This window comes from Protobothrops mucrosquamatus, unplaced genomic scaffold, assembly GCF_001527695.2.
Source record: "Protobothrops mucrosquamatus isolate PMUCROS unplaced genomic scaffold, P.Mucros_1.0 scaffold97, whole genome shotgun sequence".
Taxonomy (NCBI): Eukaryota; Metazoa; Chordata; class Lepidosauria; order Squamata; family Viperidae; genus Protobothrops; species Protobothrops mucrosquamatus.
In genome coordinates this window covers 421,221-437,134 of record NW_015386472.1, presented here as the reverse complement: position 1 = coordinate 437,134, position 15,914 = coordinate 421,221, and the positions used below count along the sequence as shown (strand labels likewise).

General features: G+C 41.1%; 1 protein-coding gene across 1 annotated transcript in view; it reads left to right on the top strand.

Moving 5' to 3' along the window:
* Positions 1–326: 326 nt before the first annotated feature.
* The window catches only part of SIK2 (salt inducible kinase 2), a 39,039-nt gene continuing 23,451 nt past the window's right edge, over positions 327–15,914 (top strand). The window contains exons 1-2 of the mRNA XM_029283455.1: positions 327–439; positions 5,395–5,458. Of these exons, the coding sequence (XP_029139288.1) occupies positions 398–439; positions 5,395–5,458 (106 nt within the window). The 5' untranslated portion in view covers positions 327–397. The remainder of the gene's footprint in view (positions 440–5,394; positions 5,459–15,914) is intronic.

The window sequence follows — 15,914 nt, the reverse complement described above, 5'->3', positions numbered from 1 at the left end:
CTCAAAATCTGCTTAAGAGAGTTGGAGAAGTCTTTGAAACAGGTTGCTACAGAGAAATGCCTTGGCCACTGAGTATGAATCCCATTCTTTTAGGAACTAACTACTGTCAACAGAAGCAAAGCATCGGGTTTTATACAATATAATATTTGCTCCCACTCACCACCACCCCCAATCCTTGATTTTTCTTCATGCAGCATTTTAGTATTAGAGCACAGTCAATACAGCCCTCGTCAAAACTGGATGGGTGCAGTTTCTTTGCACTTTGGTGATGTGGTTTGTCAAGGCCGGGTTGACATCATCCATTCCTCTTGTGTGTTTCTAGGTGGCAATAAAAATCATCGACAAATCTCAGCTAGATTCTGTGAACCTGGAAAAAATTTACCGGGAGGTACAGATCATGAAAATGCTGGACCATCCACATATTATCAAGCTTTATCAGGTATGTAACCCTCTCTCCTGTCAAATCTGAATGTTAAAAAGTGACAGTAACCAAGCCTTCTTACCAGTCAGCTCCTGAATTTATCTTTGGCTGGTTGCCATTGGTTGAATTATTGAGTAGTAATTAATTAATCCTTGTGTACAAATCTGGAAACAATTTGATACTTCAGATACTTCATCCTTTTTGAATGTGAACAACTGTATTGCTTTGAATAATTCATTAATTCACAAGCCTGAACTTCCCTTGACTTCAGCCACAAAAGCCAAGGGGAGCTGGGTTTAAAATTGTTGCACACTTGTGCCTATTTGGTTCCTTCTACAGTAGTGGCCAAAATTGTGGAAACCTTTTGGGAAAAGTGTACAGTAGAGATGCCACCTTTGGTTAAGTTTCCACCAATTTTTCTTCTAATTTCTTTATAACTGTAGCCTTGTTCACTTAATAATACTATTTTACATCGCTTTCTGGGTGACCAGTCAACTCTTTGCACCATTCCTTTAATTTTATTACGTTTTACAAGCTCACTAAATGAAAGAACACACAAAAAACCCCCAACCAACTTGATAGCCATCACATAACACACCGACAGATGACCTCCTCTCAGCTTCAATACATGACATCAATAACTGAATCCTACTGTGATCTGATTGGCTCATTGCCAAAACAAGATGACACCTGATTGGCTCTCTAAACACTCATGCTCATTGGCTACAATCAGATGAAGGAAAGCTATCTGATATCAACCTAAGCAAGTTGTGCTTCCTTTTTCTGGTTATTTGGCTATAACTTTTCATAGAATACAGTACAGATAATTGAACAAACTTTGTTGCATTACATTCTTGATTAAATTATCTTTCCATTGATATATAATTTTATGGTACTACTCCAAAAAAAAGTGTTATTAGCCATCAAACCTCAAAAATACACTTTTCCCAAAAGGTTTCCACAATTTTGGCCACTACTGTACCTGCAGGGACAGCTATGCTATCCAAGGACTTGCAGGGTAAACCATCATATATCTGAATGGCTTGACTCCTGGATTGTTGGTCTTCAAGGAACTGTGGTTTGAAATGGTTTGGAAATGTTTAAACCCAGGCTTATAGGAGAAACAACAGGCCATGTTTTGGCATAATGCTAAACACTTCCATCTTGGTTGCTGGTTGGTTTATATGCCCCTGCTTGAAGAAAGAGTGAAGTGGGAGCAGGAAGCCAACATTCATCAGCCCACTTTCTTACTAACAAGCCACACTGGGGAAGAATCCTGGCTTAGAGTCTTTTAGGAATGCAGTGAGTCACTTGAGGCTAACATAAGGCCAGATGGATCAGTGGGACTTCATCTTTCACATGATCCTGTTTATGTAATCTGCAGTTTGACCTGAATAGCTTTGCATCCGCATGTTCAAGTAGAGCGATTCACTACTCCACAATTTCCTAATGCGGAAGAGTGAACGGCGGTATTTCAAAAATCTGTAATTTGCCTGCTTCCATCTTCATCCTTGACTTTTGCTCATGGTCTAAAGGTGGGCAGCTGTGACCCCCTTTAAAGCTGTGGACTTCAACTCCCAGAATTCCTGAGCTAGCCATACATGGCTGGCTCAGGAATTCTGGGAGCTGAAGTCCACAGGTCATAAAAGGGCCAGAGTTGCCCACCTTTGGTCTAAATCAGGGGTCTCCAACCTTGGCAGCTTTGCTGGCTGAGGAATTCTGGGAATTGAAATCCACAAGTCTTAAAGTTGCCAAGGTTGGGGACCCCTGCTCTAAAGAGTTGGAAAGTAGAGTTTCCTTAGTTCTCAGAGCAGTGACTATGTTGTTTCTCTGCATTAAATATTTGGATTGTTTATGCTTAATGCTAAACCACATCTAGCCCCCCCACACACACACACACATATAGGGTTTCCTGCCTGAACAGGGGGTTGGACTAGATGACCTCCAAAGTCCCTTCCAACTTTATTATTATTATATATATATATATGTGAATTGGTGTGGAGCCTGTTTATTGCTTCTCCAGATTTATTGATGAGTTGTTACCGGTCAAAGCTCTGTAGACTGATCTAATTCATTCAGTAAAGCTCTGTAGCTGTGACACTTAAATAAGTTTGAAAGTTGAAATAGACCGCATGACATTTGTCTTTAATATTGCCTTCCTTGTTATATAGCCATGCTATCCTACAAAAAAGAGGTTCATCTCAGCATCAATCAAGTAAACGTCCTAGAAATTTCCTTGAGGACTTGTTTAGAGCACCATATCCCATTAGCATTGATTATCTTTTATCTTATGCAGGTAGTAGGCACACAAAACATTAAGCAATCAGGAATTTATGTTGCATTGATATGGAAAGCTACATTATGCCCCTTTAACAGTTAAGCACTACTTGTTTCCATACTCCTGTTGATCTGTCTGATAAAAAAGGATGATTTGGTTTTGAAGGCAAGTCTTTCTCGTTAGACAACCAGATGTTTGAAATGACGACAGGCAGTTGTAGAACCAAAGTAGGAAGTGGTTGAACCTTCACCATGGACCGAGCCAAAATTCAAATATAGAAGTTTTAAGCACTGACAGGGATGTAGTAATTCAGGAGCAAATCCCAGACATGAATAAGTGAAATGGACAAGAGTTTTTCAGAAGCAGCGCTATGAGCCACTAGAAGCCATCGGATTCAGTTCATTGTAAATCTACATAAAGGCCTTGCTTAGAACTCTCTTTATTAGTTTACTCAAATGTCATTAACAAATTACCCGGATTAAATGTTGAATCTCAAGAAAAAGAGATTCCCCCACCATTTAAAGAAGAGGTCTGGCTTTTGAGTTGTGTGGTTCGCTTTTATTAAATCATGTATCAATATTGACAATATGCTATAAATCAAGAAGTTAATGGTGATATTATAAAATGAACAGCAGACTTATTTGAGCTGCAATTTAGAAATGAGAGAATGATCCAGATCATAAAAAATAGCATAATACTATTTCATGCTCTGAGATCTTCTGGAAAAAGCAGCTAGCTGTCAACAGTACTCTTTTAGTCATCTTTTGTTACTGAGTAGTTGAGACTTTCTTTGACTTCCAATAAACCAAATCCTTCCAATGATTTCACCAATAAATACATTCAGCAGAAGGCTCGCAGCTTAGGAGTTGGATGGGGTTTCATGCAAATCTTTTTAGCCTTGTTGATTTCTTAACTCTGATTTTTTTTTACTTTTCATTTATTAATTTTAATCTTGCATTTTAATTCTCTTTTTAACTATGCTTTTAGTCATGCTTTTATATTATTTTATAGTATTGTTTGCAAAGTGCCCAGAATTACTTAGGTGAGATGGGATAGTGTAGAAATTGGATGGATGGATGGATGGATGGAGGGAGGGAGGGAGGGAGGGAGGGAGGGATGGGATGGGATGGGATGGATAGGACAGGATAGAATGGATGGATGGATGGATGGACGGACGGACGGACGGACGGACGGACGGACGGACGGACGGACGGACAGACAGACAGACAGACAGACAGATAGATAGATAGATAGATAGATAGATAGATAGATAGATAGGGATGGATGGATGGATGGATGGATAGATAGATAGATGGATGGATGGATGGATGGATGGATGGATGGATGGATGGATGGATGGATGGATGGATGGATGGATGGATGGATGGATGGATGGATGGATGGATGGATAGATAGATAGATAAGATAGATAAGATAGATAAGATAGACAGACAGACAGATCCCTTCTCTTCTAAACAACTATGGTGAAGAGCTGCCATCCTTTATCTCAGCCAGAGAAATTGTGTTGAAGAGTTTGCTGATTTGTGTGCATCAAGAGGCCCTGTCTGAATTGCTACACCCCTGGCTCACCATCGCTGCACATCTTCTAGCTGCTGAGTTTCCTCCCGTTGATCAAGAGATTACTTTGGCCATGACGTCAAACTTTCTCAAGGCCCAAGAAGAATTCTCCAAGCTTTTCAATTCTCCAACTTTCTGCATTTATTAAAAGCATTTTTGGTCTCTCCTTTGTCCTAACAAACTGCTTTTAACATTCTAAGTGAGATGATTATCCACTAATGCCAGAATCTCTCACTCCACCACGAGGGTTTGCAATTTGTACTCGATTTGGGAAAAAAACATTTGAAGTTCTTGGAAGTGTCTTGTGATAGCATGAAAGCAAATAAATGTATTCTGGCATAAACGTTTGTGGACTCCATCCAATTTGTTCATCTTCGTATTTAAACATTTGGGAGACAGAAATTGTTTCTGTTCTAGTTAGTTTGTCTAAAATACATCAGTTGACCACTTCTGTCTTCTCTTCACCCCAAATTATAACATCCTGGAGAAGAAGATGGTTGACCGGCAGGAACCCTCAACAGGAAAATTCTGTTCTTGCAAGACTTCGGAAATTCTGTTGCAGTTCTTATTTGTCTTCTTATTTTGCGCAAAAGCCATTGGAGAATTGTTTAATGAGACAGATCTTCCCAGAAAACAGATCTAAACATTTCAGTGCCAAGTGATTTATCTTGCCTTTGCCTTCAAGATTAAAAGTATCTGGCATTGTTTTCTTATATCTGGCATCACACAATAAATGCTAGATGCAGAATTCAGGACTATGGATTTTATTTGTTCTCCTGCTAATTTAGAACTTATTGCTTCAGCACATTGGCTCAAATCCCACAACCTTCAGGCTACATCTTGCAGTTTATTCTGAGAAATCTCAATATATCTTAAGGTTGGTTGTGTTCCAGTAACGAGGCATTCCTTTTAATTACCAATTTAGGGAAGCTTGATCTCCATCCTGCCTTCACCTTTGAATTCTTGAAGTAATTTAGAAATTTTAAACGTGTAATGATAACTCTGGTGTCTCGTTTTCGTTAGAAAAATACTGAAAAAGTTGCTTCCAAGAGTTCCTGGGATTTCTCCCCCCCCCCTTTTGCCAGTTAAAGTGATGTTTTATTTCTTTCATTCACAGGTGATGGAGACCAAAAGCATGCTGTACCTTGTGACAGAATATGCCAAAAATGGAGAAATATTTGGTAAGTTCTCTGACTATAAAAATAGCTCATTGGTTTATTTCAGCAGCTGCGTACCATAATGAATTTGGAAATTATCTTTGCTCTTAAAAATAGAAGCTTTTCTTTGCTCAGTCGTCCAGAAACAAAGATTGGGGATTTTGGACAATAGATTGTTTCCCCCAGTCCCATAATTAAGACAGTTCCTCTTTCCATTGGCACTCTGTGCCCAGTAAGTATTTCTCCAAGGATGGTGCTTGCTTTGTTTGAGAAAGGGAAGCTGCAGGCTTCATACATTTCAATTTCCCTTCTCTTAGATTATTGCCAATGTTGGCTAAGATGATGACAACCCAGAACTTAACAACACAGATTCCTACATCCCAACCATGTTTTAGGGCAAGTGGCAAACATTTCACTGTGAACACAATTTACTTTGGCTGTCTGGTATCAATAGTTAAAACAAAACTATTTTTTTTATCATTAGTAACCATTGATTGGGATTCCAGAATGATTTCTCATGTCCTGCAATAATCTGTTCTGCAAATGTTCTTGGAATCTAAGTTCAACGTTTTTGAGTTTTGCATAGCTTTGAAACATTTATTCCACTCCTTTACTTAAGATGCACGAGGGAAGTTTGAAATTACACACCTGCAAATGGGTAGTGTGTAATCTCACTAGCACAATTCCATAGTGCTGTGGGATGTGGTCATCATTTTAAGGGAGAAATGAGCTGTATCTCACAAGTTTGTGCCTTTTAATAAAAAGCCTGAAAAGATTCTTCCTGATTGTATCACCCAAATCAGGAAGAGGTAGCACATTTTCAGATTAATGCCTTTTATTAAAAATATAAATTTTTGTGAGATATAATTCATTTCATCAGTTGTCTGAAGTAGTCAAACTGATGTGGGATTTAAAGTGGAAGAGAGAAGGTGTGGAACTGGGATACTTTTGCAATTACAGGCTATATATAAAACAGATTATTTTGTCAATTAACGATTGTAACGTGTTAAAAACCTACTGGGCTTGTTGAGACCTTTTGAGATAGCCTAAAACTTTTAATGCATGTGTGTTCAGCAGTCTCTCACTCAGTGGTGCTGTTATTATTATTTTTTCCCCCAAAATGGCTATTGTGAGATCTGTCATGGAATTCCTTTGGAAACCAAAGTAATTTGATATTATTTTGTCCTTATTTGGAATCCTCTTGGTTAAACCTGTGTCGAGTCATTCTGTTGTGCAAAGTTTGCCTTTCTTTGTTCTACACGGAATCCCGAAGGACTCTGTTTCTCAGCCTTGACAGTTTTAAGATGTATGGACTTCAGCTCCCAGAATTCCCCAGGCAGAGAATTCTGGGAGTTGAAGTCCACACATCTTAAAGTTGTCAAGGTTGAGAAACCACTGCCAAAGGGCATTGCTGGTCGATGACGGCATTTATGAGATCACATTAGAGAAAGAACATGTTGAAGGTTCCCAGTGTGTAACCACAATAATCAGAATGCCCCAGGAGTGTTTAACCAGATAAGGTTTGCAAAGGACTAGGCAGTAAGAAGCCAACCGTAGAAATCTTTTAAGAGCTGAAATGTAAAGGCTGTCTTTAATCTAATTAGCCAGCTTTATCTTGAGTTGTAGTTGGATAAGATTGCCAGTTCTGTGGTTGGGTTGTGCAAAAGGTGACACGTGATAGATTGTTTAGCTCAGGGTGACTTCCTCCAATGTCACATTTCCTTGGGTACTTCTTGTGTTAGGATGTTTCAGAACACAAAATCCAGAGGACAACTAATAGTCAGGCTGCACTCTTGGTTTCTATTTTGGAATAGCTTTGAGGCTTTGCTAGATTAATGGCGGACGAATTTGTGTGGGGCCACTGATAGACAAGTTGGCAGGCAAGAGTTTGGTCCCGACAGAAGAGAGGATGTGTAGCTCAGGGCTGTATTGTGGTTTCTGAGCTTGATGGTTTTCTTGCAGACATTTCATTACCAAACTGGGTAACATCATCAGAGCTACTGATTATGTTATCTAGGTTGATAACCTGCTGATAAACAACAAGCTCAGAAACCACCAAGCTCGGAAAACACCAAGGACAGCCAGAAGACTTTGGTCTCCTGGTAGGGTGAGTTGTCTTCCATGTCCTTGGGTCTAATCCATCCCTTGGCCCAGCTTCTGCAGAAGATAAATTGAGATAAAATTCAAATGGTGGAACGAGCATTATATGGCTCCAAACCCTCCTGAGAAGAGAGATGCCCATGAGAATTCTTGGAGGTATCTGCCATGTCACCATGATGAAGTGGTTCAGAGAATGTTCTCCCGTGCCCAATTCAGCCCATTTTCTGTGAGCATAAAATGGGGAGAGGTTAAGATCTGTTTTTCTCAACCTTGGTCATCTTCAGATGCGTGGACTTCAACTCCCAGAATTCCCCAGCCAAGGTGGCACCTCTGAAAGTGGTCACGGTTGAGAAACAGTGGCTTGGACTGTTTTTGTCGTGCTTCACTTCTTCATCGACGGGCCTTGCTGCTCTGAGATGTCAATTTCCTGGAAGGCATGGTGGCCCCGTGGTTTTGTACCATTTAATTATCCTTCGTGGATAAATATTATTGTTCTGCTCATTTTTTAAAGCCTTTCTGTGTTTCACCATTTAGAAAAAGCAGGCCCTTGGTACTTTCACAGTTTTCTGCTTCCTGAAGAGCCTGGCTTTTTTTTTTTTTTTTTATGTTCTGTTGGATGCATTATTGTACATTATTTCCAGGGCTCAGAGAGAAATCTCTTTAAGAGGAAAATTCCTCACTGAGGCATCAGCTTCCGTGCGAGAACAAAATCAGTGGGGTTTTTTTTAATTATTTATTTATGGTCAGCTTCTTTCTGCAGGATTTTTTTCTGGATTCTGCCCCTCTGGTATAATCTGTAATATCCTGTTCTACATCGGCAGTTTTACTTACTGAGGTTAAGGATCAATAATGTATTCCACTGTTTCGAACTTAATGCGGTGCTGAATAGAACATAACTTAAGTCCAGCGCATTGCACACAAGCAAGCAGAAATGACATCCCTGCTCGAACATAAACATCGAGAGTTGGGCTCGATTTTACAACCTTTTTGCCATGGCTGTTAAACGAATCACTGCAGACATTAAGTGGATCGCATGATCGTTAAGCAAATCTAGTTTACCCCATTGACTTTGCTTGTCAGAAGTTGCCTGGGAAGCTCACAAATGGTCATCAGTTGACCCTCGGATGCTGCAAACGGTCATAAGTGTGAGGACCAGTTGTAAGTCACTTTTTTCAGTGTCGTCATAACTTGGAAGGATCACTAAATGGAGGGTTATAAGTTGAGGCCTCTGTGTGTGTGTGTGTGTGTGTGTGTGTGTGTGTGTGTATTTGAATATCGGAATCCCAGGTATGGACATTTAAAGTCAATCAGATAAAAACAAAGAGCTCTGGGATGTAAGGTAAAAGGCTTTTTTTATTAATTGCTGAGCTTTCGTTAACAACCTGTTAACATCATCAGAGCAAAGGGCTAATCCACCTGCTTTCACAAATGTGGCCTCTTTTAAGAATGTTAAAAATTTCCCACAAGAAATTCCATGCCCAGTAATGTTTAAATTGAAAGTCAAGGGCCACAATCCAAAGAACCAATTTTGGATGTGCGGTAGCATTTGCATATATTTTTAATTACATACATAATGTATGTGAATCAGAAGTCTTCCCGGTATTAAAATATATATATATGCAGAGCCATGCTCAGAATGCCAGAGTTTTGCATAAAATATCACTTGTAAACTGATTTAAACCTTTTAGAAAGGGTTTCAACTCTAAAAGGGTTGCTTTAGGAAAAAATGGGCATTTTCTTTCTATGCAAATAAATTGTTTTTTTTAAAAAAAAAATACAAAAGAACTGAAGGGAGAGGGGGAACCATAAAAAGACCAATAGGTCAGTGGTGGCGAACCTATGGCACGGGTGCCAGAGGCGGCACTCAGAGCCCTCTCTGTTGGCACACTTGCCATTGCCGCCAGCAGCAGATCCATCAGGCCACCACTGCCACCCGGAGCAGGAGCCCCACCCAGCACAAAGGAGGCGAAGCGGCCGACTAGCAAGCTCAAGTAGAGGTGGGAGAGCAGAGGTCACCAACCATTGTCGATTGGTGGACTGGAAGAAAAAGGAGGGGGAAGTATTTTACATGTGTGCATGCGCGCACTGGGCCGCGAGCATACATGCACTGCAAATGGGGCGGGGCTAGTGCCTGCGTGATACTCACTAGCCCTGCCCCATTCTTGCGTGGTGCAGCGCCTTGTATCTGCACCCCGTAGCGTGGCGGTGGCCATTTTTGCGCCCCCGGGTTTTGCATGCCAGAGGCGGCACTCAGAGGCTCCTCCCTGCCCCCCCCCCCCCCGAGGGCACCACAATGCTGATGCGGCCCTGGCACTTTGCGATAAATAAGTGGGTTTGGATTGCGGTTTGGGCACTCGGTCTCTAAAAGGTTTGCCATCACTGGGCTAGGTGGATTATTGTCTAAAAAAAACCCTCAAGGTTGTATTGATAACGATTAATACTATTACATCCTCCAGGAACAGAGTAGAATTAGCATAAATATCAGTTAGCAGACTGTCAGCCTCAGACCCATAACTGTTTCCTTGCTGATCAATATGAAATATTTTGGAAAAGGGAAAATCACAGTGAGGGTGTGAAAAGATAATATCGTTCAATTGCTCTCACTGCTGTACTTGTAGTCTTCGATTTAACAATGACAGTTGGGACCAGAATTTCCACTGCTAAGCGAGGTGATTATTATTACAACTTTTTGCCATGATTGTTAAGCAAATCACTGTGGTTCTTAAATGAATCATGCTGTTATTAAGTGAGTTGACTTCACATGACGGAAGCCAGCTGGGGAAGTCGCAGGTGGTGATCACGTCACCCTGGGATGCTGCAACCGCCGTAAATACCTGCCAGTTGCCAAGAGCTCAAATTTTGGTCATGTGATTGTGGGAAAAGCATCACGGTTGTCAGGGCAAGAACTGGTCCTAAGTCACTTTTTTCAGTGCCCTTGTAACTTCAAACAGTTGTTAAACGGATGGTTGTAAGTCGAGGGGACCACCTGTGATTGAGGTACTTTGCAAACCAATTTCCTGGCTTGAAGGAAGTCCTAGCTTAATGGCAATAAGGTAGTGGTGAAAGCTAGAAGACCAGCTGGAACTCAATGTATTTGCCTTGTGGTGATGAGATTGGAGAATGAGGTGGTGGAAACCTTGGGTGATGCCTCCAAACTTGCTCCCTAGTGCCTTGGCTTTGGAAAGAGGCTACCCACAGCCATTTATGCCACAGAGAAGAGGGGGGTCAACCTATTCTCCAAAGCACCTGAAGGCAGGACAAGAAGCAACGGATGGAAACTCATCAAGGAGAGAAGCAACCTAGAACTAAGGAGGAATTTCCTGGCAGTGGAACAACCTGCCTCAAGAAGCTGTGAATGCTCCAACACTGGAAGTTTTTAAGAAGAGACTGGACAGCCATTTGTCTGAAATGGTATAGGGTTTCCTGCCTGAGCAGGGAGTTGGACTAGATGACCTCCAAGGTCCCTTCCAGCTCTGTCATTCTGTCATTTGCTTTTTTTCTCAACAGCTTAACCACGAAAAGTAGACTTTCCATTGCCTTGAATGTAGATTAGCAACATGTGCACAAAGACATTTTATAAGAGCCCAGAATAGGGACACTGTTGATAATAAAAGTCAGCAGAAATAAATAATAGATCTGCCTTTTGTCGGTGAAATGTTTCCTTTTTCCCATCAACACCGAGTTAGCTGGGTTTATATTAAATCCACCTTTCTTATTGTAAGAGCACGTGACGTGGACTCCTGCGTTTTGTCACATGTTTAATACTCTGAACGAAGCTTTGGGGCTCTCTCGCCCCAATGCCTCCTTGGCCACTTAAGCACCAAGACCTGGTTGCATAAGGTCACTTTTATCAGCCTCTTCTGTTATAACTTGAGGGTTTCTTTTGGTGACCTCAGCTCCTTGTCTGATTGCCTTTCTTCCGAACATTCAGAACTGATAAGGAGAGGGAAAACAAAACCTGGACTGGGTTTAATATTACATTTATCTAACATGGTATCAGAGAAGAGCCTCTGGACACAGGGGCCATGTTTTGCCAAATGTACCCTTTGCTAAGCAAGGCACGGTACCACATCTGTATTGATACCATGTCCAGAAAGCAAATAGTTGGAGGAGGCTATGTAAATACAAAGCACTTAAGTCCAGGTTGTGTATTTCTCCCACTAATTCTGTTGGAAAGTAACAATAGCAGCTCAAGGATCTCCTCAAGGAATGACCAGGGGTGACATGATAGCGGTGTTCCAATATCTCAGGGGCTGCCCCAAAGAAGAGGGAGTCAAGCTATTCTCCAAAGCACCTGAAGGCAGGACAAGAAGCAACAGATGGGAACTCATCAAGGAGAGAAGCAATCCGGAATTAAGGAAAAGTTTTCCGACAATGACAACCATTAACCAGTGGAATGGCTTGCCTCCAGAAGTTGTGGGTGCTCCAACACTGGAGGTTTTTAAGTTGGACAGACATTTATCCGAAATGGTATAGAGTGTCCTGTCTGAGCAGTGGGTTGGACTAGAAGACCTCAAAGGCCTCTTCCAACTCTATTATTGTTATTGTTATTGTTAATTTCCTTTAAAGTCCTCTTTACCTGTGCCTCTGCTTGCTCCCCAAGGGTTTGTGGTATTCCCCAGAGTCTTTTATAAAGAATATAAGGCCATAGGACATAGCCTCTCCTGGCTAAATCATGAGTTAAGGGCCACATCTTAACCCATGTTCATCTTCTAATGCAATGTTTTTCAAACATTAGTGCTGGCTGGGGAATTCTGGGAGTTGAAGTCCACACCTCTTCAAGTTGCCAAGTATGAAAAACACTGATCTCTGGTTGATTCAAAGTTGTAGATTCTGGCTGTTGTTCTTTTCCTTCCTTAAATAGCATACAGTCGGCAAGTCAAATTTTCCATGCTGTTAGCGTGTGAAACAGGAGAGGCCTTACAGGCTGCGTCTGTGGCTGGGTCACAAGCCCCAGAGGCCTTTGGAGCCTCTTAAAAAGTTGCTTGCTTTCATAAAATCTGATTATTAATCTTAGCGATAATCTGTACCAAGTACGCTAAATTAAATGGCTTTTCTTTCTTGCCAAAGCTTGAATTTTGAGTGAAGCTGGCGCTGAACAAAGCATGGACTTCACCCAGGCAGTTTGGCAATCCAGCCTTCCCTTGAAGGCTTGTAACTCTCGTGGTTCCTCCATATTACCAGCAAGGAAAGAAAAGTAATAGGGTCAGAAGGCCCTGTAAATGAAGTGATTCCCTGATGCACTTGTGACCCTTTTTTCCACCCACATTCCCAGCACATAAAGAAGCTCCAGAACAGCTTCGTCTGCCAAGGGCCTTGTACACGTATTTAAATTTTCTATGCTCAGTTTCCTTTTAACTTCTTCTCAGGATTTCCTAGCTGGCAAATACGTAGTGTAATAATAAGGGGGGCGGGGGAAGAGAGAGAAAACTTTGGAAATTCTTGAGAAAGGAAAATCCAAACAGCTGGTGTCTTCATTGGACTGGACTCCTGTTTAGTCATAATCCCTGGGATATCAGCCTGGTTCAAATTCTCCACTTTTGGATTTCTGCAAATGGGAAACGAGATGGGGCTGCGCTAAGCAGGACAGGAAACTGCCTCATTTCCAAGTGAAAGATCTGTTTATTCCAGCTATTGTTCTGTTTCAAACTGAGGTGGTTTCCAGTTCTTCTGAATTACCCCAATTAAAATGACTTAAGGAGACTCTAGGTCAAGTGTGACCTACGTGCATGGGGCAATTATTTGGCAAAGAAAGGGGGAGATTGCAGCTGCTGCTTTGAGGATAATGTTCCAAAGGTGTGTGCAGAAACATTGGCGCATCGTTGAGAGAGGTGGTCACGTGTGAGAAATGGCAAAATAGATCCCCACGTCTCCCCTGCATAAGTCCTTGACTTATGACCAGAATTTCTGTTGGCAAAATCAAGGTAGTGGTTAAGCGAGCCATGCCCAGTTTTACAACCTTTTTGACATTGTTAGGTGGATCAGATGGCCATTAAGCGAATCAGGTTTCTCTCATTGACTTTGTTTGTTGGAAATCAGCTGGGAAGCTTGGCCATCACCCAGTCACCCAGTCCCAGTGCCCAAATTTTCATCACACGATTGTAAGGATGCTGCAACGGTTGTAAGTCTGAGGACTGGGTGTAAGTCACTTTTTTCAGTGCCGCTTTAACTCCTAACGGTCACTAAACAAATGGTTGTAACTACTTATATATCAGCAGTTATCAGAAGTGCATCCTGATAACCTAGAAGGCCCTGAAACGAGGTAAAGAAAGTTGTGTTTCACGCCATTCGCCTGTTATTTTCCTGGTTCTGTCTGTTTCTCACATTTTTATCAGGTCTTTCTTCTGATTATTAGGAACTGCCTCATCTGGGAGAATAACCTATTCTGGAAGACATTCAGTCCCCCCCCCTTTTTTTAAAACAACAACAACAACAACACACACACAATATGCAGAGTGATTGAAGAGATGTTTTCCCTGCACACAAAGCTAGCAAATCTTTTGTGGAGTTTGGTGGTTTATGGGCTATGTTTGTTTCTCCTCCGTGATCGGTCCTGGATTGTCCTCTGACATGATCTCATAGTATCCCTCGTAAATGAGCTGTCACCCTGGGGAAAAGCTGCTGCTTAAATTATTATTATCCAGTCAGTCCTCCCAAATCTTCTTAGAGGGAGGCCCAGCTGGTGTTGTCAACAGCCTCTTGTGAACAGTAGCAACTAGCTGGCTTTGGTCAAAAATCCTGCACTGTTGTAATAACGCTGCAAGTTCACACCCAGCAACTGTATCCCAGTGGAGGCTTCTTTTTAAAACAAAAAATAAAACAAACTAGGATGCTGATAAAATATTTTTCAATATTGCTAAGCCAAATATCAGTCTTGTTTTTCCTCAAACTCTGTTCATTTCAATCTTTGCAATGCCTCATTCCAGACTTGCTTGCAATTCCAGCTTTGATTCTACCTGTAATTTTTATGGAAGAAATAGGAGACCTCACAATTCAATGCATAAGGGTTAAAAAAAAAACCTCCTTCGAGTTGATTTTGTAGATTTTTTTTATTAGTTTATAACATAAAATACAAAAATACAAAAGAAAATAATAGGAACAGGAGGGGAGGGGAAAGAGAAGGGAAAAGTGTAAAAAAGAGAGGGGGGGAAGAAAAGGCATTGATTTCCCTTTGATGCAGTAGAATAAGATAATGACATCAAACCTCAAACCTTTTTACTTTTACTTAAGAGTATAAACTAGCTATTTCTGTTTCATCGGTAAAACTCCAAATCAAAGTTTCATTTTTTTCCACCTCAAGCAAAAAGCCCAGAAGCGGTTTCCAAGTCGAAACAAAAGTAATGTGGGATTTTTTTTCTTTAATCAAGCAATCCGTTTCGCCATCTCTGCTAACTCCATCCCCTTTTGTCCTTTGAGCTGATTCCGTGGACATCTCCCTGTCTTTTTCTTGGCAACAATAGGGAAGTAGCTTTCCGTTGGTTATGTATGTACATTAGAGGTTAAGTAAATGTTTGCTGACAGTGGTTTTGGGCAGGCGGGACTCCACACACTGGACTGAATGTTTCTGAGACAGAAACATGTTGTTGATTGAATATCTCTGTCCTTTCAACAGTCTCACAATTACTTTATCGGGTATATTTATCCCATCCCTGAATTCAAAAGCCTTCTCGACGTACAACTGTTTTCAGGCTGCCTGTAGGAATTAAAATCAGACTGGCACTCTTTTAATCTGCTTTTCTTCTCAAAGAGAGGTCAGAGATGATTCAAAAGAAAAACTGTCTGAATGGTTGGTTGCTGCAGTAGCATCATACGTGTTGGTTGCAGTTGGTCCCCAAACAAACAAAGTCTTTGCAAGCTGTTAGAGGACTCTTGGAGGAGAGAGACTCACTGCTTACACAGACCTCCCTGTCTTGGAAAGTCAGATTGCTAACAAAAACAGGTTTTGCAAGGAAGAAAACTCTGAATAGACCAAGTCATGCTGCAAGAGAGGAATAATAACAATAATAATAATAATAATAATAATAATAATAATAATAATAATAATAATAATAATAATAATAATAATAGAGGCATGGGAAGACAAAGCACTACATGGCCAGTACATTAAAAAAATAGCTGAGAAAGCAGATAATAACAAGACCTGGCAATGGCTAAGAGCAGGAAAATTGAAGAAAGAGACCAAGGGACTAATTCTGGCTGCACAAGACCAAGCCTTAAGGACAAATGCATACAAAGTCAAAATTGAGAAGACAGCAACAGACAGTAAGTGCTGCCTATGCAAAGAAGCTGAAGAAACAGTGGACCACCTGGTAAGCTGCTGCAAGAAGATCGCACAGACTGACTACAAGCAGCGGCATGACAAAGTAGCAACAATGGTGCA